Source organism: Oncorhynchus keta, chromosome 10 (genome assembly GCF_023373465.1).
Source record: "Oncorhynchus keta strain PuntledgeMale-10-30-2019 chromosome 10, Oket_V2, whole genome shotgun sequence".
In the NCBI taxonomy this organism is placed as follows: Eukaryota; Metazoa; Chordata; class Actinopteri; order Salmoniformes; family Salmonidae; genus Oncorhynchus; species Oncorhynchus keta.
Window position 1 is genome coordinate 70,856,968 of NC_068430.1, and position 19,970 is coordinate 70,876,937.

At 44.4% G+C, this 19,970-nt stretch overlaps 2 protein-coding genes across 2 annotated transcripts in view; one reads left to right on the forward strand and one right to left on the reverse strand.

The window, feature by feature from the left end:
- Positions 1 to 4,398, reverse strand: part of LOC118389417 (cytosolic purine 5'-nucleotidase-like) — a 33,379-nt gene extending 28,981 nt beyond the window's left edge. Inside the window, exon 1 of the mRNA XM_052527811.1 lies at positions 4,189 to 4,398. The gene's annotated coding sequence lies outside the window, so the exon portion shown is untranslated. The remainder of the gene's footprint in view (positions 1 to 4,188) is intronic.
- A 1,460-nt stretch (positions 4,399 to 5,858) lies between these two features.
- LOC118389333 (glial fibrillary acidic protein-like) lies at positions 5,859 to 12,108 on the forward strand. Its single transcript, XM_035779263.2, has 3 exons — positions 5,859 to 6,993; positions 7,758 to 7,882; positions 8,425 to 12,108. The coding sequence occupies exons 1-3, from the start codon at positions 5,932 to 5,934 to the stop codon at positions 8,738 to 8,740; spliced, it is 1,503 nt and encodes a 500-aa protein (XP_035635156.2). The 5' UTR covers positions 5,859 to 5,931; the 3' UTR covers positions 8,741 to 12,108.
- The last annotated feature ends 7,862 nt before the right edge of the window (positions 12,109 to 19,970 follow it).

The following is a 19,970-nucleotide window of genomic DNA, read 5'->3' on the forward strand; positions in this document are numbered from 1 at the left end:
AGTCACACCAGCTGTTTGTTATGTCAATGACAGAACACAAAGAACCACAATAATCTTATCAAATCCCTAAAATACACTTTGCCAAGTCGGTGTGCCCAATGGCACCCTATTCCAGATTTAGTGTACAGGGTGCCGCTCGGGACACATCCCTAGTTTGAGTCACTCTTGACGACTAAAGAAATCGAACAGTGTGTGTTGTCAATGTTCACACTTTGCAGTTTGCAGGCAATTTCTATGCAATAAGACTGAATGGAAGACTAATTACTGTCCTCATCCTGACTGTGGCTAATGACAAACGGCCGGCCACCCAGGTGGAAGAAATCAAAAGGAGTCACTCACTTCTTCTGTGCTACTCCGTTTGAGGGACAAGGAGTTAGGGCAGGTTAGATTAAATCGAGCACACGTAAGAGGAAATTGAGCTGTACAGTAGACAGTAACACATTATTGTTTTTATTATGATAAAAACAGAAATGAATAGAGCCTTCAGTGCCAGCATTCACATCTGTTGAGTGTTTAGCAGCGTAAAATTCTCAGGGGAAAGATTTATGTTTTTAGCGGTCTCTCCAGAGAAGGACCGGGTTTTTTTTATACATTAACTGCCTTCTCTATCACCCAGGAGACTAGAGAAGTGAGCAGGAGAAAAAAAGCTGAGGTCAGCTTTTCTTTGTCACACAACTCGCAAATGACACAATACACAAACAAGCGAGAAAACCTTGAGGAGTTGAAGGGTTGAGGTAGCCAGCAGATCTGACCTTGCTTACAGCAGCACTAGGGTTGTATAGAATTCCTGTGTATATTAAAAGACACTGTGTGCCGGTGTGAGATAAGGCTCGGGAAATGTACCTCAATCCAGGGATGAGAAATGTGTTGTACTTTGAATTGTCCCGTTATCCCAACTGTTACACCGAGTGCTTTGAGAGACTAGTCAAGGACCATATCACCTCCACCCTACCTGACACCCTAGACCCACTCCAATTTGCTTACCGCCCAAATAGGTCCACAGACGATGCAATCTCAACCACACTGCACACTGCCCTAACCCACCTGGACAAGAGGAATACCTATGTGAGAATGCTGTTCATCGACTACAGCTCGGCATTCAACACCATAGTACCCTCCAAGCTCGTCATCAAGCTCGAGACCCTGGGTCTCGACCCCGCCCCCTGTGCCACTGGGTACTGGACTTCCTGACGGGCTGCCCCCAGGTGGTGAGGGTAGGCAACAACATCTCCTCCCCGCTGATCCTCAACACGGGGCCCCACAAGGGTGCGTTCTGAGCCCTCTCCTGTACTCCCTGTTCACCCACGACTGCGTGGCCACGCACGCCTCCAACTCAATCATCAAGTTTGCGGACGACACAACAGTGGTAGGCTTGATTACCAACAACGACGAGACGGCCTACAGGGAGGAGGTGAGGGCCCTCGGAGTGTGGTGTCAGGAAAATAACCTCACACTCAACGTCAACAAAACTAAGGAGATGATTGTGGACTTCAGGAAACAGCAGAGGGAACACCCCCTATCCACATCGATGGAACAGTAGTGGAGAGGGTAGCTAGTTTTAAGTTCCTCGGCATACACATCACAGACAAACTGAATTGGTCCACTCACACTGACAGCGTCGTGAAGAAGGCGCAGCAGCGCCTATTCAACCTCAGGAGGCTGAAGAAATTCGGCTTGTCACCAAAAGCACTCACAAACTTCTACAGATGCACAATCGAGAGCATCCTGGCGGGCTGTATCACCGCCTGGTACGGCAACTGCTCCGCCCTCAACCGTAAGGCTCTCCAGAGGGTAGTGAGGACTGCACAACGCATCACCGGGGGCAAACTACCTGCCCTCCAGGACACCTACACCACCCGTTGTTACAGGAAGGCCATAAAGATCATCAAGGACATCAACCACCCGAACCACTGCCTGTTCACCCCGCTATCATCCAGAAGGCGAGGTCAGTACAGGTGCATCAAAGCTGGGACCGAGAGACTGAAAAACAGCTTCTATCTCAAGGCCATCAGACTGTTAAACAGCCACCACTAACATTGAGTGGCTGCTGCCAACACACTGTCATTGACACTGACCCAACTCCAGCCATTTTAATAATGGGAATTGATGGGAATTATGTAAATATATCACTAGCCACTTTAAACAATGCTACCTTATATAATGTTACTTACCCTACATTATTCATCTCATATGCATATGTATATACTGTACTCTACATCATCGACTGCATCCTTATGTAACACATGTATCACTAGCCACTTTAACTATGCCACTTTGTTTACTTTGTCTACACACTCATCTCATATGTATATACTGTACTCGATACCATCTACTGTATGCTGCTCTGTACCATCACTCATTCATATATCCTTATGTACAGGTTCCTTATCCCCTTACACTGTGTATAAGACAGTAGTTTTGGAATTGTTAGTTAGATTACTTGTTGGTTATCACTGCATTGTCGGAACTAGAAGCACAAGCATTTCGCTACACTCGCATTTAACATCTGCTAACCATGTGTATGTGACAAATTAAATTTGATTTGACATTTGATTTGATTTGATTTGAGAAGACTACTCGTTTTTAGCAGTCGTTCAATCTTCTCATGGTGTGACAGTTGAGATATTGGGACAACTCAGGAGTACAACACATTTCTCATCCTTGGATTGAGGTACGTTTTCTGAGCAATACCTCACGCCGGCTCCACGGTGTCTTAATATACACAGGAATGCTGTCCAACTAGTATAAGCTGTAAGCAAGCGGGTCAGATCTGCTGGCTAAGGGTGAGGGAAAGACTTATCCCCAGCAACCATGAGTCTCCTCACTCAGCTGTGCTCAGGAAAATGACATCTGATGAGAGGCTCTGAAACTGGGTTCAGGCAAAGTGACATCACAGTGTGAACTACTCAACTGAGCAAGTTTTCTAAGGAGGCCAAGGACAGCCCTTGGCATTTTTGGCATAGATAAAAGTTTGCCTATTCCAGCCTTATGCTCCTTGACAAACCAGTGAAGATATGCAGAGTAAAGATTTATTTAACATTTTGTAATGGACTATACAATCAAAGACCAAGTTAATATGTTTATCCTCAAAAATTATACAGTGTTCAGACTTGGTCCAAGGTCCTACAGGGAACACTGGACCTGCCTCGTCAGACCAGTCAATGCCTGATTGGCTGATGATGACCCATGCCAGATCTGTTTTTGATTAAACAAATAGATAGCTAACGTTATGTAGCAGCTAACTACTTTTCACGTTTGCTAAAAAAAAAAAATGGGCAAATCAACAAGGTAAAAAGAATGTTAAGTAAACTAGCAGTAACTACTCCATTTGAGTAGCAAGCAATACGCAGCTGTGCTTCGCTAGCTAACATGGTAACTAACAGCAATTTTGTGGCCAACAAAAAGTGATACATTAGTTAGCTAGGTCACATTTTAAATTCAGTAGCTAGGTATGTGCTTTAAAAAGGTGCAATATTCATAAATCACTTGCTAATATTTCACCTCAGTTCGTGACAAAACAACCCGTCATTATGTAGAGAACCATTGTACCATTTAATATATTTCCATAAACTAAAATATTGTGTTTGAAGCTGGTATAAAAAACAAAAACTTAAGAACGGGAAGCATAGAAAAAGTGCACATAGAACAGGTCTGCTGCTTCTTAGACTTGCTTTCAATAATAAAATATCTATAACCTGTATTTCTATGTGAATTTGGTTTGGTGGCCCCAAAAAAGTTATATATCGCATATTTAATAACTAGGTTTAGCTCATTGTTAGCCTGAATATATACTGTAGCTACCTTTTAATTATAGGCTCAGCTCGCGCAGGGCTTGTCATTATGCGCTTATCTTGCCGGCACAAACAATGGTCTCTGTCAAATCACATTTTCTTTGCTTGCAGGTCGCCAAGGGGGTTAGCTAGTTATAGCTACCTTGCCAGCTAACAGCTGATTATGGAGTTTAGCATTAAATACTAACGTTAGGCAATTTACAAAATGGACGTTAGCTAAGCCACAATTGAACTATTTTGTCGCATTTATTAGCATTATGCTAAGCTAGCTAGCTAGCAGGTTACAAAACAACCATTCACATCTGCTCCCCCTTCACGGAAAAGCCAAAGTGGCAGACTGTCTATAGTAGAATAGAACAAAAACGGGTGTTCTGTGACCAACTTTACATACACTCACCTCTGTATTCCTCGATAAAGCAAAAACTGCACCGTTTGGTAATCTGAGCATGCGCTTCATACACGATCAACGTGGAACAAAATCGAAAAAAGTATCTGAAATGCACTCGCAGAAGAACAAGTAGATACGTTATGCACACACAGTCCGTGGAGATATGATTCTTTTGCAATTTCTTGGAAAAGCTCTCTACTGACTGGATTGTTCCGGAGGCAGTGGGCGGTGTTTTCTGCTGTAAGGGGGAGGGACATAAATTGTATTATTGAAATGTGATGATTTTAGGCTCAATACAATTCTGATATCAACAATGGGCCATCAATGAGACTACTGTTGCAATTCCTTTCATTCACTAAATGTATTTAGAATAAAAATACAGTTGTGATTTCGTAATTTCACAAGTTTTACTGCAAACACTATTGCAAACTTTGATTTGTTTTTCCAAATCAATCTATTGACAATTCATACTTTTTCTATTAGGCAAATTATTTCTCTATTCTCTATTATTTTGATGAATAGGCTCCAGTAAGTAGTCAGTCTCAGGAGTAAGTCAGTCTTAGTCAGTCTCAAGATTTGGACTTTCAGCTGCACCGTCAGGTTACCAAACCATGTACCAGTGAACTGCACCGTCAGGTTACCAAACCATGTAACAGTGAGCTGCACCGTCAGGTTACCAAGCCATCCATGTACAGTAATAATGCCATAGCGTATGATTGACCCAATAGTAGATCGGTGAATAATCTGCCGACGGGGCATTAGAATCTGTCTATCATCCATCTCATGTCATATTTAAAGATATAAATATCTGCTAAAGCAATTTAGAATACGAGGCTATATAAACCCAACACTGTCTACATCCATCCATCCATCTAGCCACATGCACCTAGTCTTGTATTTTGCTGCATGTGTCCCATTCCAAACTCTGGTGCCATGCAGTATGAGTTGCGTCAACAGAGGGCAGCGTCACACAACTATTTCCATGGGAGGTGTGGAGAGAGGTCTGATTTTGGAAAGCTGCATGATGACGAAGGATGATACAGGGATATTTACAAACGAAATCTAGCCATATGTCAGAAATGTGCTGAATCCTCTGCAGGACAATATCTGATGTAGGTCTATTGACTAAAAACAAGACGCTTCATATTTCTTGGTTCCTAATTGTAGTGTCAAATTATGTAGAAGGACACATATTACTTTCTGTAATGGGAGGAGTAGCTCACAAATGGCAACACTTCAGGTTCACCTTCTAAAATAATATACATTTCAGCATTACTACCGGTTTTAGGCAACGGAATAAATGTGTTAGGAAGCCTAAAAACGCATCCTAAATCCAATAGTACTGAGAATGAAAATTGCATAGGTTTAGAACCACATTAAATATAGTTTATTACAATGTGTCCAGTCTCCTCAGAGGTGAGTGGTTAAAACGAGATACAGTATTTCTTGCTGAAATCAGCACTGCGCCAAAACGGACAGTTCCATCTACCGACTCTAGCGTCCAAAATGGGTGCGGTTCCTTAGATGTGATATAAAATATAAATGTGGTTATTAACCATTTAAAAGTGCTTATAATCAATGACTCAGTATATTTAAGGTATTTGATGAGGTTGTTTTACCTGGGAAATCTGCAGTGGCCAGTTGGGCAGGCTAGAGGTTGCCATAAACCGGCTTTAATTATTGATCGTTGGAAGGTCCCCCTATAAAAAGGAGACGCGCCTCCTGCTCTGCTCCCTTTCATCACTCGCCAAGATGAGCTACGGATCTGACTTCAATTCCGCCTCTTCCTACCGAAAGATTTTCGGGGAGTCTCCCCGTTACTCCAGCTCTCCTTCCCGGATGAGCAATGCCTCTTTACGCAGCGGCGGTTACCGGTCCCACTCTCAGTCCCGGAGCATGGGCTCTAACCTGGGCTCCTCTTTCCACCAGAAGAGGTCCTCTGGCCGGTCCTACTCGCAGATGCCCATGCCGACGGAGAAGTTGGATTTCGCCCAGAGCACGGTGCTCAACAATGAGTTCAAAATCATCCGCACCAACGAGAAGGAGCAGATGATGGGGCTCAATGACCGCTTTGCCATGTTCATCGACAAGGTTCGCAACTTGGAACAGCAGAACAAGGTGCTCGAGACCGAGCTGGTGACCCTGCGTCAGAGGCAGACGGAGCCCTCGCGCCTGGCGGACCTGTACCAGCAGGAGATCCGCGAGCTGCGCTCCCAGCTGGATGAGGTGAACGGCGAGAAGTCCCAGATCCTCATCGAGCGTGACAACATCGAGGAGGACCTGCAGAAGCTCCGCTGCAAATATGATGACGAGTACCGCCTGCGGGAGGAAGCCGAGCAGACCCTCAAGGCGTTCAAGAAGGACGTGGACGACGCCACCATGGTGCGATTAGACCTGGAGAAGAAGGTAGAATCCCTCCTTGACGAGATCAACTTCATGAGGAAGGTGCACGAGGAGGAGGTGGCCGAGCTCATGAACATGATCCAAGCCGCCCAGGTGTCCGTGGAGATGGAGGTCTCCAAACCTGACCTCACCTCTGCCCTGAAGGAGATCCGAGGCCAGTACGAGTCCATGGCCTCCAAGAACCTCCAGTCCGCCGAGGAGTGGTACAAGTCGAAGTTTGTTGACCTCAGTGAGCAGGCCACCCGCAGCCAGGAGGCGATGCGCGCCAGCCGGGAGGAACTCAACGAGTTCAGGAGGCAGCTCCAGTCCAAGACCATCGAGATCGAGAGCCAGAGGGGAACCAATGAGTCCCTGGAAAGGCAGCTCAACGAGATGGAGGAGAGGCACAACCAGGAGATTGGCCAGTACCAGGTAAGAAATTATTTGTATACTTTAAATACATTTTTAAAGCTCAAATGTGAGCTTATCTTTCTTGCAGTTTGTTTACAAACATGTCCAGGATAAAGCAAGAGATAAAGAACTGTTTAGTTTGGAAATATATAGCATATAACCATGTGCAAAAAACAAAACAATTCTGATTAAAAGAACATCACAATTTATGTTCTAATAAAAGTGGGGAATTTATCTTTATAACATTATTTTAGAGCTATTCAATTGTTTTACTAAAATGAACAACACGAGAGCTGTCAAATAAAAGTGTTGAGATGACAATAGGAGCTGTTCACTCTCCACAGTGCTGAAACTATTCCGGTGGCGTGATAAGACGCTCTGTCACCGGTTATCGGGCTGCGGTTGAAAGCGTCTTTTATCTTTTTTTTTAGTTTGGAAGTTGAAAACCACTGTTCTAATTTTAAATTACGCACGCGCCTCTCATTGTAACTGCTTTGTGTTGTACTTAGTAACTGAGAAACTCATTGACTGCTCTCTTATAACCGTATTTTATTTGGCGTTAGTGCGTCTCTGTACATAGTGATGAAATATTCTCTGGAGAGCTGCATGTTCTTGATTATTTAAAATCGAATTTATAATCTTATTGTTATCGTTATTTTCTTGAGTCAGACCACCAACTCTCAGAAGAAAGGTAGGCTATATTAAAACATAGCCTATATCAACACAATTCACTTTTAGGGTTGCCACTGTTTCACAATTTGTTTTCTACTTCAATATGTTACCAGGACAACATGGCCGAGATGGACAATGACCTGAGGACCACTAAGAGCGAGATGGCTCGTCACCTGCGGGAGTACCAGGACCTGCTGAATGTCAAGATGGCGCTGGATATTGAAATTGCTGCGTACAGGTACTTAATATGATCATATATAATAATATAATATATGCAATTTAGCAGATGCTTTTACCCAAAGCAACTTACAGTCATGCATACATTTTACATAGATTGTATTCATAACACTCATCATTGTAATCACAACATCACAATGATGTATTACTGTAACGTAAAAATGGACATCCTAGCTTTCATATAGTTACAGTAGATTTATTAAGCTTGAAAATGTCATGCCTCAATATCTGCATGACCAACACTTGATCAGCATCACCTTAAAGATCCTGATCAATCAATGACATAGATTTAGAAGTCATTAGCCACACACCCTGAGGTGACTTAGCATTACTCTCCTGGGGTAGCATGGGCAGGTCACATGACTTGTTTATATTTTAACCTGTATTTAACCAACCCTATCTCTCTCCCTTCCTCCCCTCCCGCTATCGCTTTCTCTACATCTCTTCTTCCTCTCCCTCTTCCCTCTTCCCCTGCTTTCTTCTCCCCCCATCCCTCCCTCCCTCCGTCACACTCCCACCCCAACACTCCCCCCCTCTCCTCAGGAAACTCCTGGAAGGGGAAGAGACCCGCATCAGCACAGGCATCACCTACTCCAGCCCCAGCATGAACATGAGGTCCTCCGAGATGAGGTCCTTCGGGATGAGGTCCTCCAACATGAGGTCCTCCGACATGACCTCCTCCGGCGACGTGGACTTGCCCAGCATGGGCAGCTACAACCAGACCACCAGGTACACCACCATCTCTGGAGGATCCCAGAAGGACGAGGGAAAGGACCAGGAGGATGGGCAGAGCAAGTCTGGCAAGGGGTCCAACGACGGAGACCAGAAGGGGTCCAGCGACGCCAACCAGAAAAACTAGACTCTCCCCTTCCCTTAGGTTTACCCTTACACCTTCCATCCCCTCCCTCCTACTCCCCATCCCCCTCTCCCCCTTCACAGGGGTATTCTCAGAGAGGAATCCGTTATAGTTTAGACTCTACTACTACTACTGTGTAACCTACCACTATCCAACAACCAATCACGGTACTTCTCTCCACTCTACTCTCTTACTATGACAATAACAAAGTAGTTACAGGCACACTTCTGGCCCTATCAGGAGACACGTAGGTTATTGTGGTGATAGGAACATACAGTTCAGTACAATACTCCCAACAGATTACTCTCACTTTAGGCTCGCGCTATTGTATGGCACTAGCCTGGTTTAACCAGACTGAACCCTGCACTCACTAGAAACAGCAGTGAAACACAGCTAAATCAGTTTGGGACGCCAGGCTAGTTTGGCACCGAGCTGTGATAGATGTCATTCAGTTCAAGAAATAATCATGCACTACTGCCACCGCCTATGATAATATTCTCTATACACATTCCATAGGGGGAGGGGTGTGTGTATGTGTGTGTGAGAGTTTGAATTTGTGCACGGAAAACAAAAATCCAAAACATATCAGCTTGTTAACTGTTGTTAATACGTCTACTACATCCACATACTACAATATGAAGGAAAGCACGTGTATGGTACAGGGGTGAGAGCTAGAGATCGACCAAGTTGTTAAAGGAGCACACAGTTATTCAAACTCAGCAGAAAACCAAAAAGATCTGTGATCTTGCTGAGACATTTTTGCCTTATCTACAACGCAGACAATATTGCGAACTCTGAGTTTCAAAGCAATATAGATAAAAAATAAATAAAAAAATTCCCAGACAAAGCATCACGAGTAACAAAATCAGAGTATATCTAAAAGGCTTGTTCGTACCCTGGCCTCGTCACTGTCAATAGCATCTGCCTTGTGATCCTGGTCCACTCAAATCTGCATGACAACAGCGCGTAGCTGTTTAAACCACGACCCCTTCTACACCAGAACCAGATCTCAACCATCAACGGTTCCATCAAACACGTAATTACTCTTCAAGGTTGCACCTCATGACAATTACTCTAACTTCTATAAAGGCCCAGTCCAGTCAGAAACTTATTTTCCGGTGTTTATTAAATGTTTACACACTATGAGGTTGGACTAATTCAGTGAAATTGTGAAAATGATGATAATGCCCTTTTAGTATCAGCGCTGATTGTTGTTTGAATAGACCACCGGAAATCTCAGCCTGAAAGTGAAACTAGCTAATAATCAAACTGTTATTTGCATGATGTATGTAGCATATCTCAAGCTTGCATGATGACAGATTGTTAGAGGGCCATACTTAATTTTCACATACTCATAACGTATAGTAGGAAAACAATGGGAGGCTAGGTTCCACACTTCATTGCCAGTGCTTTACATCGCCATGTACACAACACTTGTTTTAGAACATGAGGTTGTACGTGCTTAGTTGGCCAGTAAGCTAGACTTGAGATGAATGCCATCATTTAGACAGGATGTGACTTCGGCACACGCTGCTGACATTGTCCTCAGCCTCACTGCTTGGTTCTAATGATGAGGATGTCCGTCATGACGAGGGTCATATTCAGGGCACTTATGTATCGATCTAGATGGGATTTAATTTGTACTGACGATCAGTTTGTGCAGGCCATGACTGGTTACAAGAAAAGGGGCAATGGGAGAAGTAGAAAGAAAAGTAGGAGGTGTGGGACTCTGAGAAACAGGGAGAAAGGAAATGAAACAGAGAGAGAGAGAGAAATTCTCTTTCTCACGACAGGCTCAATCAATCAAATAGAAAATGCGTAGGTAGAGAATGACGTTTTAGAACGAATGCATGGGCTTCTACATGGTCCAATAGGGTGTGACAGACAGAATGCTATGCATAAACTCCCACGTTCCATTGCGGACTCCTGAAGCCCGTTTGAATTAACAGCGACGTCCAGCCTCTGAACAGTACCACATCACGACACTACGCCCTAGGAACACAACAACTAACAAGCCAAACAAACAAGTAAACAAAAACAAGCCAATAGTCCAGTAAAATGAACCGGACCATGATGCTTTTAAAGCACCATGACCTCTGAAAAATACGGCCATGACGGAATTATTATGTCTGTTGTGAATGATCATGAATGATCTCACCAATAGAAATCTGTATGTAAAGAAACTAGGCAGCCCTTTGGTTTCTTTCTTGTGCACTGCCAGGTTTCAACACAACTACTTATGTGAACTTACCTCTGTATCTTAGCTTGAGTGCCAGTTTATTTCTGCTATGTTGCCAGCTCATTGTCTCTCATTGACAGAGAGTTGCCAAGAGAGCACAAACAAATCTGGAACTAGGCTACCTCTGTATCTATGTCTGTCTGACTGTCTGTCACGGCCCTCTAAGCCCTGACTGGCTGCACTCTCTCACCCTGCGAATGGAAACCACTGATTGTACAACAGACTACAGAAAGCTGTTGATTGGTGGAGATGTGTTTGCCGTTGTTTTACACGAGGCTTGCGTTACTAAGTGTCTGAGTGTCTGGAGTTGTATGTGTTTGTATATGTGGACAGTTTCCTAGGGGTAACTCATAGTGGGGAATCAGGTTGGGAAAATCAGAAAGTTTGGCCTACCGTTTCCGTAATTCTTGAGCTCCAATGTAAAGGAAATTTACAAAGGAAAACTGGTTGCAAGTACAAGCACAGCTACATCGACAAGTACAAATACGAGTGCAAGTACAAGTACAGATACAAGTAGCCTTGTACACAACCACATGTATAAGTTTAGAATAGCTATAACTTCAACGTAATCAAGAGGGTCACAGGTGTCTCAATACCATTGCAACAAGCCTCTACAACAAACCTCACTACTGCTACTGCAGCACTGCCAAACTTTTCTAAAATGCATGTGCGGCAAAAACAACTTTTCGTGTACAAAATAGAGCTGTTTTTGAATACCCGTTGCCACGCAAAACCAGAAACCGACAAAAACAATACAAAACAAAACACGGAATGAATGCTAGAGTGTTGTCAAAATGCCTTAAAACACCAGCCGCTCTCTAACTGAATGGGTCCTGACTTGCACTTCAAGTTAAACCTCCACTTAGCCTCCCATAGATATCAACGCAAGTGGAAATGGGACTTAAGTGGAAGTCGGGATTCATGTGCGTCTACGTGTGGTTATGTTTAGGATGTTTTATTCTCAACCATCTTCCTCTAGCGTTAAGAGCAACAGCTACCATGCTGAACTGAATAACTGAAAACATGTCAACGCTTAGTATCTGAATGTAGGTTGGTGGGCTACGCTCTGACTCTGTACCTTACTGCTGATATATGGCACACACCAATAAAGACTTAAGATATTAAGACCGTATCTCTGGGCTTGTTGTGTCTTTCTGATGGGTGTTTAAAGGACTTGCTTCGTGGGGTGAGCGAGCATACCAAACTGGGCACAATTCCACGTCTATTCCACGTCGGTTCAATGTAATTTCATTGAAATGACGTGGAAACAACGTGGATTCAGCCAATGTGTGCCCAGTGGAGTGCACTAACTATTTGACTTCTGACACATTAAACCCAAACTCAACCTTTTACAGCAATGTTTCTTATGTGCACTCAGTCACGGGAGATCTCAACCAAGCTAAATGACATCATACATCGACGAATGGGTGGATCCTACGATAAAGTAGTCATTTTTAAGAGGCAATGCAGTCATTATGGTGGTAATGGACCAATCAAGTGTGGTTTAATACATCTATGAAGAAAACATGTAATCCCATTTACTAATGAGATTCTAATCTTATTCCGAAGATTAACAGTTGTATGATGGAAAGTGGTTTTCCACTCTTGGTCATGCTAGGTAAATTAATCTAAGAAATATGCAGGATCTCAGTTTTGATGAATCAATTATTCTTAACTTTAAGTGAGCATCTTCTGTGATTCATCTAGCGTTACATGTGTTAATGATTCTATCAAAGCCTAGATTGTTCATTAGAAGTTGAATGTGCAATAGATAACTACATTAGTAGGCCCATTCACTCTCGCAGTTCCCTTTCCAGCTAGAGCACTTTTGTTCATTCTGTTAATGATGAAAGAGGTAGGTAGGAATGTAAGAATGTAAGAATGATCATTGAACAACTCACAAATAAACTCATGAATAAAGAACAAAAGAGGTTCATTTAATTTTGAATGTCCCGCCCCTCCATCTGTCAGGTGGGAAATGAATGACAGTTGTTGTACTTGCTTGAACATCTCTGTGTAAAGAAGTGATGCTGAGACAATAAGGGCACAACCACCTTGACCTTTTGGTTATGGCTGTAGTCTCCAGGGTCACGGGAGAGAGACACCTTTATAGATTGTCTGCCGTGTTGACCTTTGTATCTCTTCCTCTACCTACCTCATACACACACACACACACACACACACACACACACACACACACACACACACACACACACACACACACACACACACACACACACACACACACACACACACACACACAAAACCCTTCCAACACCCAGGCCTTGGGCGTCCATGGACCCCCTGTAAGCCCCACTCCCCCTGCAGCCTTGGGCCTGTGGGCCGGGCCAGATTGGGCTGGGCGGTTCTGTGTGTGTGACGCACTCTGCAGTCCTTCAAAGATTTATACCCCTGCAATGCTGCCGAGTGGAAGGTCTAGAGAGAGGCTCACACAGTGGCACGCCATGTAAAAGCCCTGTTATGAAACAGCCCTGCATCAGATCAGACCGTCCTGCATCGGAGCTATGCCTTTTAACCTTGTTACGCAGGTCCCAACTTAACAACCCTGCATCAGATCAGACCATCCTGCATCGGAGCTACGCCTTTCTTACCTTGTTACGCAGGTCCCAACTTAACAGCCCTGCATCAGATCAGACCATCCTGCATCGGAGCTACGCCTTTCTTACCTTGTTACGCAGGTCCCAACTTAACAGCCCTGCATCAGATCCGACCATCCTGCATCGGAGCTATGCCTTTCTTACCTTGTTACCCAGGTCCCAACTTAACAGCCCTGCATCAGATCAGACCATCCTGCATCGGAGCTACGCCTTTCTTACCTTGTTACCCAGGTCCCAACTTAACAACCCTGCATCAGATCAGACCATCCTGCATCGGAGCTATGCCTTTCTTACCTTGTTACCCAGGTCCCAACTTAACAACCCTGCATCAGATCAGACCATCCTGCATCGGAGCTACGCCTTTCTTACCTTGTTACCCAGGTCCCAACTTAACAGCCCTGCATCAGATCAGACCATCCTGCATCGGAGCTATGCCTTTCTTACCTTGTTACCCAGGTCCCAACTTAACAACCCTGCATCAGATCAGACCATCCTGCATCGGAGATACGCCTTTCTTACCTTGTTACCCAGGTCCCAACTTAACAGCCCTGCATCAGATCAGACCATCCTGCATCGGAGCTACGCCTTTCTTACCTTGTTACGCAGGTCCCAACTTAACAACCCTGCATCAGATCAGACCATCCTGCATCGGAGCTATGCCTTTCTTACCTTGTTACCCAGGTCCCAACTTAACAGCCCTGCATCAGATCAGACCATCCTGCATCGGAGCTATGCCTTTTAACCTTGTTACGCAGGTCCCAACTTAACAGCCCTGCATCAGATCAGACCATCCTGCATCGGAGCTACGCCTTTCTTACCTTGTTACGCAGGTCCCAACTTAACAGCCCTGCATCAGATCAGACCATCCTGCATCGGAGCTATGCCTTTCTTACCTTGTTACGCAGGTCCCAACTTAACAGCCCTGCATCAGATCAGACCATCCTGCATCGGAGCTACGCCTTTCTTACCTTGTTACGCAGGTCCCAACTTAACAGCCCTGCATCAGATCAGACCATCCTGCATCGGAGCTACGCCTTTCTTACCTTGTTACCCAGGTCCCAACTCAACAACCCTGCATCAGATCAGACCATCCTGCATCGGAGCTATGCCTTTCTTACCTTGTTACGCAGGTCCCAACTTAACAGCCCTGCATCAGATCAGACCATCCTGCATCGGAGCTATGCCTTTCTTACCTTGTTACCCAGGTCCCAACTTAACAACCCTGCATCAGATCAGACCATCCTGCATCGGAGCTACGCCTTTCTTACCTTGTTACGCAGGTCCCAACTAAACAACCTTGCATCAGATCAGACCATCCTGCATCGGAACTATGCCTTTCTTACCTTGTTACGCAGGTCCCAACTTAACAGCCCTGCATCAGATCAGACCATCCTGCATCGGAGCTATGCCTTTCTTACCTTGTTACCCAGGTCCCAACTTAACAACCCTGCATCAGATCATTCAGAGATGTTGCCATATATGTATTTTAAAGAGTGAAACAAATGCTGTAGCCTTGTGGTTAGAGCGTTGGACTAGTAACCGGAAGGATGCAAGTTCAAACCCCCGAGCTGACAAGGTACAAATCTGTCGTTCTGCCCCTGAACAGGCAGTTAACCCACTGTTCCTAGGCCGTCATTGAAAATAAGAATTTGTTCTTAACTGACTTGCCTGGTTAAATAAAGGTAAAATGAAAAAATAAAAAGAGTGGATGGCTCAGAGGCCAATGCAAGAAACAATCACAATCACACAAGGCCAGGGTAGCGTGCTGATGGCTAATGTCCTGCTTGCGTCAGCATGTTGCGAACATGCAGTTGGCACACTGTGTCAAGCATAATGTTTTCCTTACAGTGGAAATGATTCACTTAAATGACTTAGTTGGAGTGTATTGGATATGCTTCAGTAGGGACAAACACCGGATAACCCCAGTAGCTCCATAGCGTGATAGCGGCATATGTTCTAAAATACCTCTACAACGAACTACGTGAACAGAGAGAGGAATGACTAAGGTAATCATGACTAGTCAGCTTGTCAGGCAATGGCATCTGTTTTGAGGAAACATTCTCTCTCTTTCTCCGTTCCTATCTCTCTCAACTTCTCTCTCTATCTCTATCAGGGTCTCTCTCTCCCTGTTTCACCCCTGTTCTCTTTATCTCTCTCCCTCCCTCCTCGTCCTCCCTCTCTCTCTGTGAGGGATGTTCTGAAAAATAAACATGTTTTATCTTTCCGGAGTCATGGCGATGAGTCTCAATCTCCTCTCTGTTGGCGGTGGACAGGGAAATTACAATCAGGCCGGGGACTGTGGCTGCGGAGCGAAGGACGTCATAAACCACACACACACACACACACACACACACACACACACACACACACACACACACACACACACACACACACACACACACACACACACACACACACACACACACACACACACACACACACAGTTGACTGGGGCTGGGGGAACGAGGGAGGCCATAAACTTCATCTGGCCATCAGTGCCTCGGATCAATGCAATCACCCCTCTGTGGGAGAACGGGAGAAGGAGTGAGTCATCATGGTACCAGGCAGGTAATTCGTGATACAAGTCAGTATTCGACGTCCATCCATGTCTGAGGAAGTCGGGAGATGACGTGGAAACCAGCCACTAGGGGTAACAGTGAGCACTGATGCCTTCAAGTAGGTTTCAGTTTTGTTGATGGGGTTGGCGGATGGGCACCAAGCGTTGCATGTTCGAATCCAGCGATATCATTTTTTTGTTTTTTTGTTTTAAGCCTATCCCAAACCCCTTACCATAACCATTCAGAGTTAATGCCTTGAACACTTCGAAATTTGACGTTTGAGAAACATGGATGAACGTGTAATTTTGACGTGTGACTTTGAGAGCTTGTAGCACAGCACGGACAGATGCAGAGTCACACACACAGATGCACATATTCACATACGCACACATCACACACATCCATACACACACACTCCCATAAATCATCTCATTACTTCATCAGTCACTACTTACTGTGACAAGTATGGAGAGTAAGTCAAAATCCCTGAACCCATGGGCCCACTGAAAACAACAATTACGATACATTACCATTACATTCTATATATATATATTTCCTATAGCAACAGTATGATATCAGCCTGCAGCCTATTCTAATGAAATGAAATCACCCACAGCTCTGACCTCGGCTGCTCCTTATCCCTGTGGGAGTAGACCCATTCATCACACTCTCTCACAGGCTTACCTGTCACTTAATCCACCCACAGACTCATAAACGCAGCACACACACACACAAATGTGCGCATGGAAGCTAATGCACACACAGGCACACACACACACACACACACACACACACACACACACACACACACACACACACACACACACACACACACACACACACACACACACACACACACACACACACACACACACACACACACACACACACAACAATTGGCAGTCACACACAGTCTCTCCCGCCCACCACTACTTCAATGGGCCGTATAAAAACACATTACGGAATCAAGGCAAGGAATACGACTGTTACTGAAAAATTCCTTAAATTGTAGCTTTAACCCACATGTTATGTATCACCTGATGGCAGACAGGAGGAGGGAGGAACTATTGGTTGTAAAATGGTGGACGTGCTGCAGTCTCCCATCTCAAGGTCGCGTTAGAAAGTGATTCATCATCTTGAGAGGTCACCGTCCAGGGCTGTTGATGTCATCAGTAGGCGACGTGAGGGTTATCGTTAAGCTTGAACTGTGCCTAATGAATGTGAGAGAATACTATGGCCTTCAATCTTTTACCAGTACCAGTGGAGGCTGGTGAGAGGAGCTATAGGAGGATGGGCCCATTGTAATGGCCAGAATAGAATGAATGGACAGGAGTCAAACATGTGGTTTGATGTGTTTGATATTGTTCCAAATAATTCCATTACAGCCATTACAATGAGCCCATCCTCCAATAGCTCCACCCACCAGCCTTAACTGACCAGAACATGAATATGTAAATAGGCATGTTGTTTTACAGTTTCTCACAATTGCTAAAACACTAAAACCCATTGGCTGAACAAAGACTAATTTAGATAATTATGCAGTCAGTTGTCAATACCTTAAACCATTTCACATGGTAAAACACAATTTGCAGTCTCACTTTGACTTCTCAGCAAAACTCTAAACACATTCTCATTCTCAAAACACTTTCTGCACTCTAATGCACATGTCATCCATACTGGTAAACACAAGTGGCAACAATCACATACAAATAGGTAACATAATTGATTGAACAGAACCACTCAAAATTGATTCAACCTGTTTCAAATGATGCGACACAACCAATATAAGCCAGTTCAGAGAGCAAACAGGTTGTTGAAGGTGGGAAGGAGAAAGTCTGAGAATGGATACTGTAGTACAGTGCATTGTAGGCTGTATACTGTACAATGGATGAATTGTATGGCCCTGAACATTGTGCTTTCCATTTATTAACAGTACTGACTGCTCAATAGAATTTGACTGGTTGCAGGTTCATATCAACAAAGAACAAGAATTACAGTATCACAGAGACAAATGACAAGTTTGTGAGATGCAGGGTACAGTACTGTAAAAATAGGGGTACAAGGAGGAGGAAGAACAGAAAACAAAACTGCAAAGAGCAAAGCAGAGTAGTAATTTCTGATCAATTTTGAGCTACTATGATAGAACATGTTTTCGTTCATCAAAAGACAATGATGGAAAAATATGAATATTTTTTTAGATTAAAAATGTACTTCTCCCTGAGAATTGTATGTTTTGAACAATGTGTTTTCTATTTTTCGGTGTATTGTTTACTGACTGCTTGAGAGTATATATTATTTTGATCACTTTGTTTATGATTTGAGAGCAATGTTTGATTTTGAACACAGGTAAAACTGTTTTGAGGCGAAAATTTCATTTTGCAAGAGGAGTCAGAGGTTATGTAAATAGTGCTTGAAGATGAAGTTTTGTGTTTCACGTTCTCAGGAAATGTAGCAAGGTTTCAGAAATGGTGTTTTAGCAATTGAGAAAAACTGTAAACACACTGTATTTGGAAAATGCAGATGGCAGATGCTGTGCAGGACCTATGATCTATTTATCCAATCTTTGTAATGTTTCAAAATCCTTTTTTTCTAGGCAGACATAGACAATCAACATGTAAAAACAACAAATATTAGGAAAACACTTCTTTGCATAGCTTGGTCTCGTTACCTGTAAACAAAGTGTTAATTCGGGGTCGCTAGCGACTGCTGTTGCCTTGGATACTGTTGCTAACGTCCCGCTGTGCTCTAGCGGCCTTGAGAGCGACCTCTCAGACAAACTAGGCAGTCAGGAAGATAGACAGACACACAGACAGACAGACAGACAGACAGACAGACAGACAGACAGACAGACAGACAGACAGACAGACAGACAGACAGACAGACAGACAGACAGGCACGCACGCACGCACGCACGCACGCACGCCCAAGCCTACAGGTTCAGTAGTCATGCACGCACGCACGCACGCACACACACACACACACACACACACACACACACACACACACACACACACACACACACACACAGTCCTGTCAGTGCCTGGTGTTGCATCCAAAAGACAAAGAAGATCAGCCATCACAATTTAAACTCATGGACAAGTAGTCTCTCAGTCGATAGGATCCCAAGCCTACAGGTTCAGTAGTCAGGGACCAGTAACCTCTCAGTCGATAGGATCCCAAGCCTACAGGTTCAGTAGTCAGGGACCAGTAACCTCTCAGTCGATAGGATCCCAAGCCTACAGGTTCAGTAGTCAGGCACCAGTAACCTCTCAGTCGATAGGATCCCAAGCCTACAGGTTCAGTAGTCAGGGACCAGTAACCTCTCAGTCAATAGGATCCCAAGCCTACAGGTTCAGTAGTCAGGCACCAGTAACCTCTCAGTCGATCGGATCCCAAGCCTACAGGTTCAGTAGTCAGGCACCAGTAACCTCTCAGTCGATAGGATCCCAAGCCTACAGGTTCAGTCAGGGACCAGTTCAGTAGTCAGGGACCAGTAACCTCTCAGTCAATAGGATCCCAAGCCTACAGGTTCAGTAGTCAGGCACCAGTAACCTCTCAGTCGATAGGATCCCAAGCCTACAGGTTCAGTAGTCAGGCACCAGTAACCTCTCAGTCGATAGGATCCCAAGCCTACAGGTTCAGTAGTCAGGGACCAGTAACCTCTCAGTCGATAGGATCCCAAGCCTACAGGTTCAGTAGTCAGGGACCAGTAACCTCTCAGTCAATAGGATCCCAAGCCTACAGGTTCAGTAGTCAGGGACCAGTAACCTCTCAGTCAATAGGATCCCAAGCCTACAGGTTCAGTAGTCAGGCACCAG

Coding starts and splice junctions, on each gene's coding strand:
- LOC118389333 (XM_035779263.2), top strand. CDS start 5,932: ATGAGCTACGGATCTGACTTCAATTCCGCCTCTTCCTACCGAAAGATT. Junction 6,994..7,757: donor AGGAGATTGGCCAGTACCAG/GTAAGAAATTAT, acceptor ATATGTTACCAG/GACAACATGGCCGAGATGGA. Junction 7,883..8,424: donor ATTGAAATTGCTGCGTACAG/GTACTTAATATG, acceptor CCCTCTCCTCAG/GAAACTCCTGGAAGGGGAAG.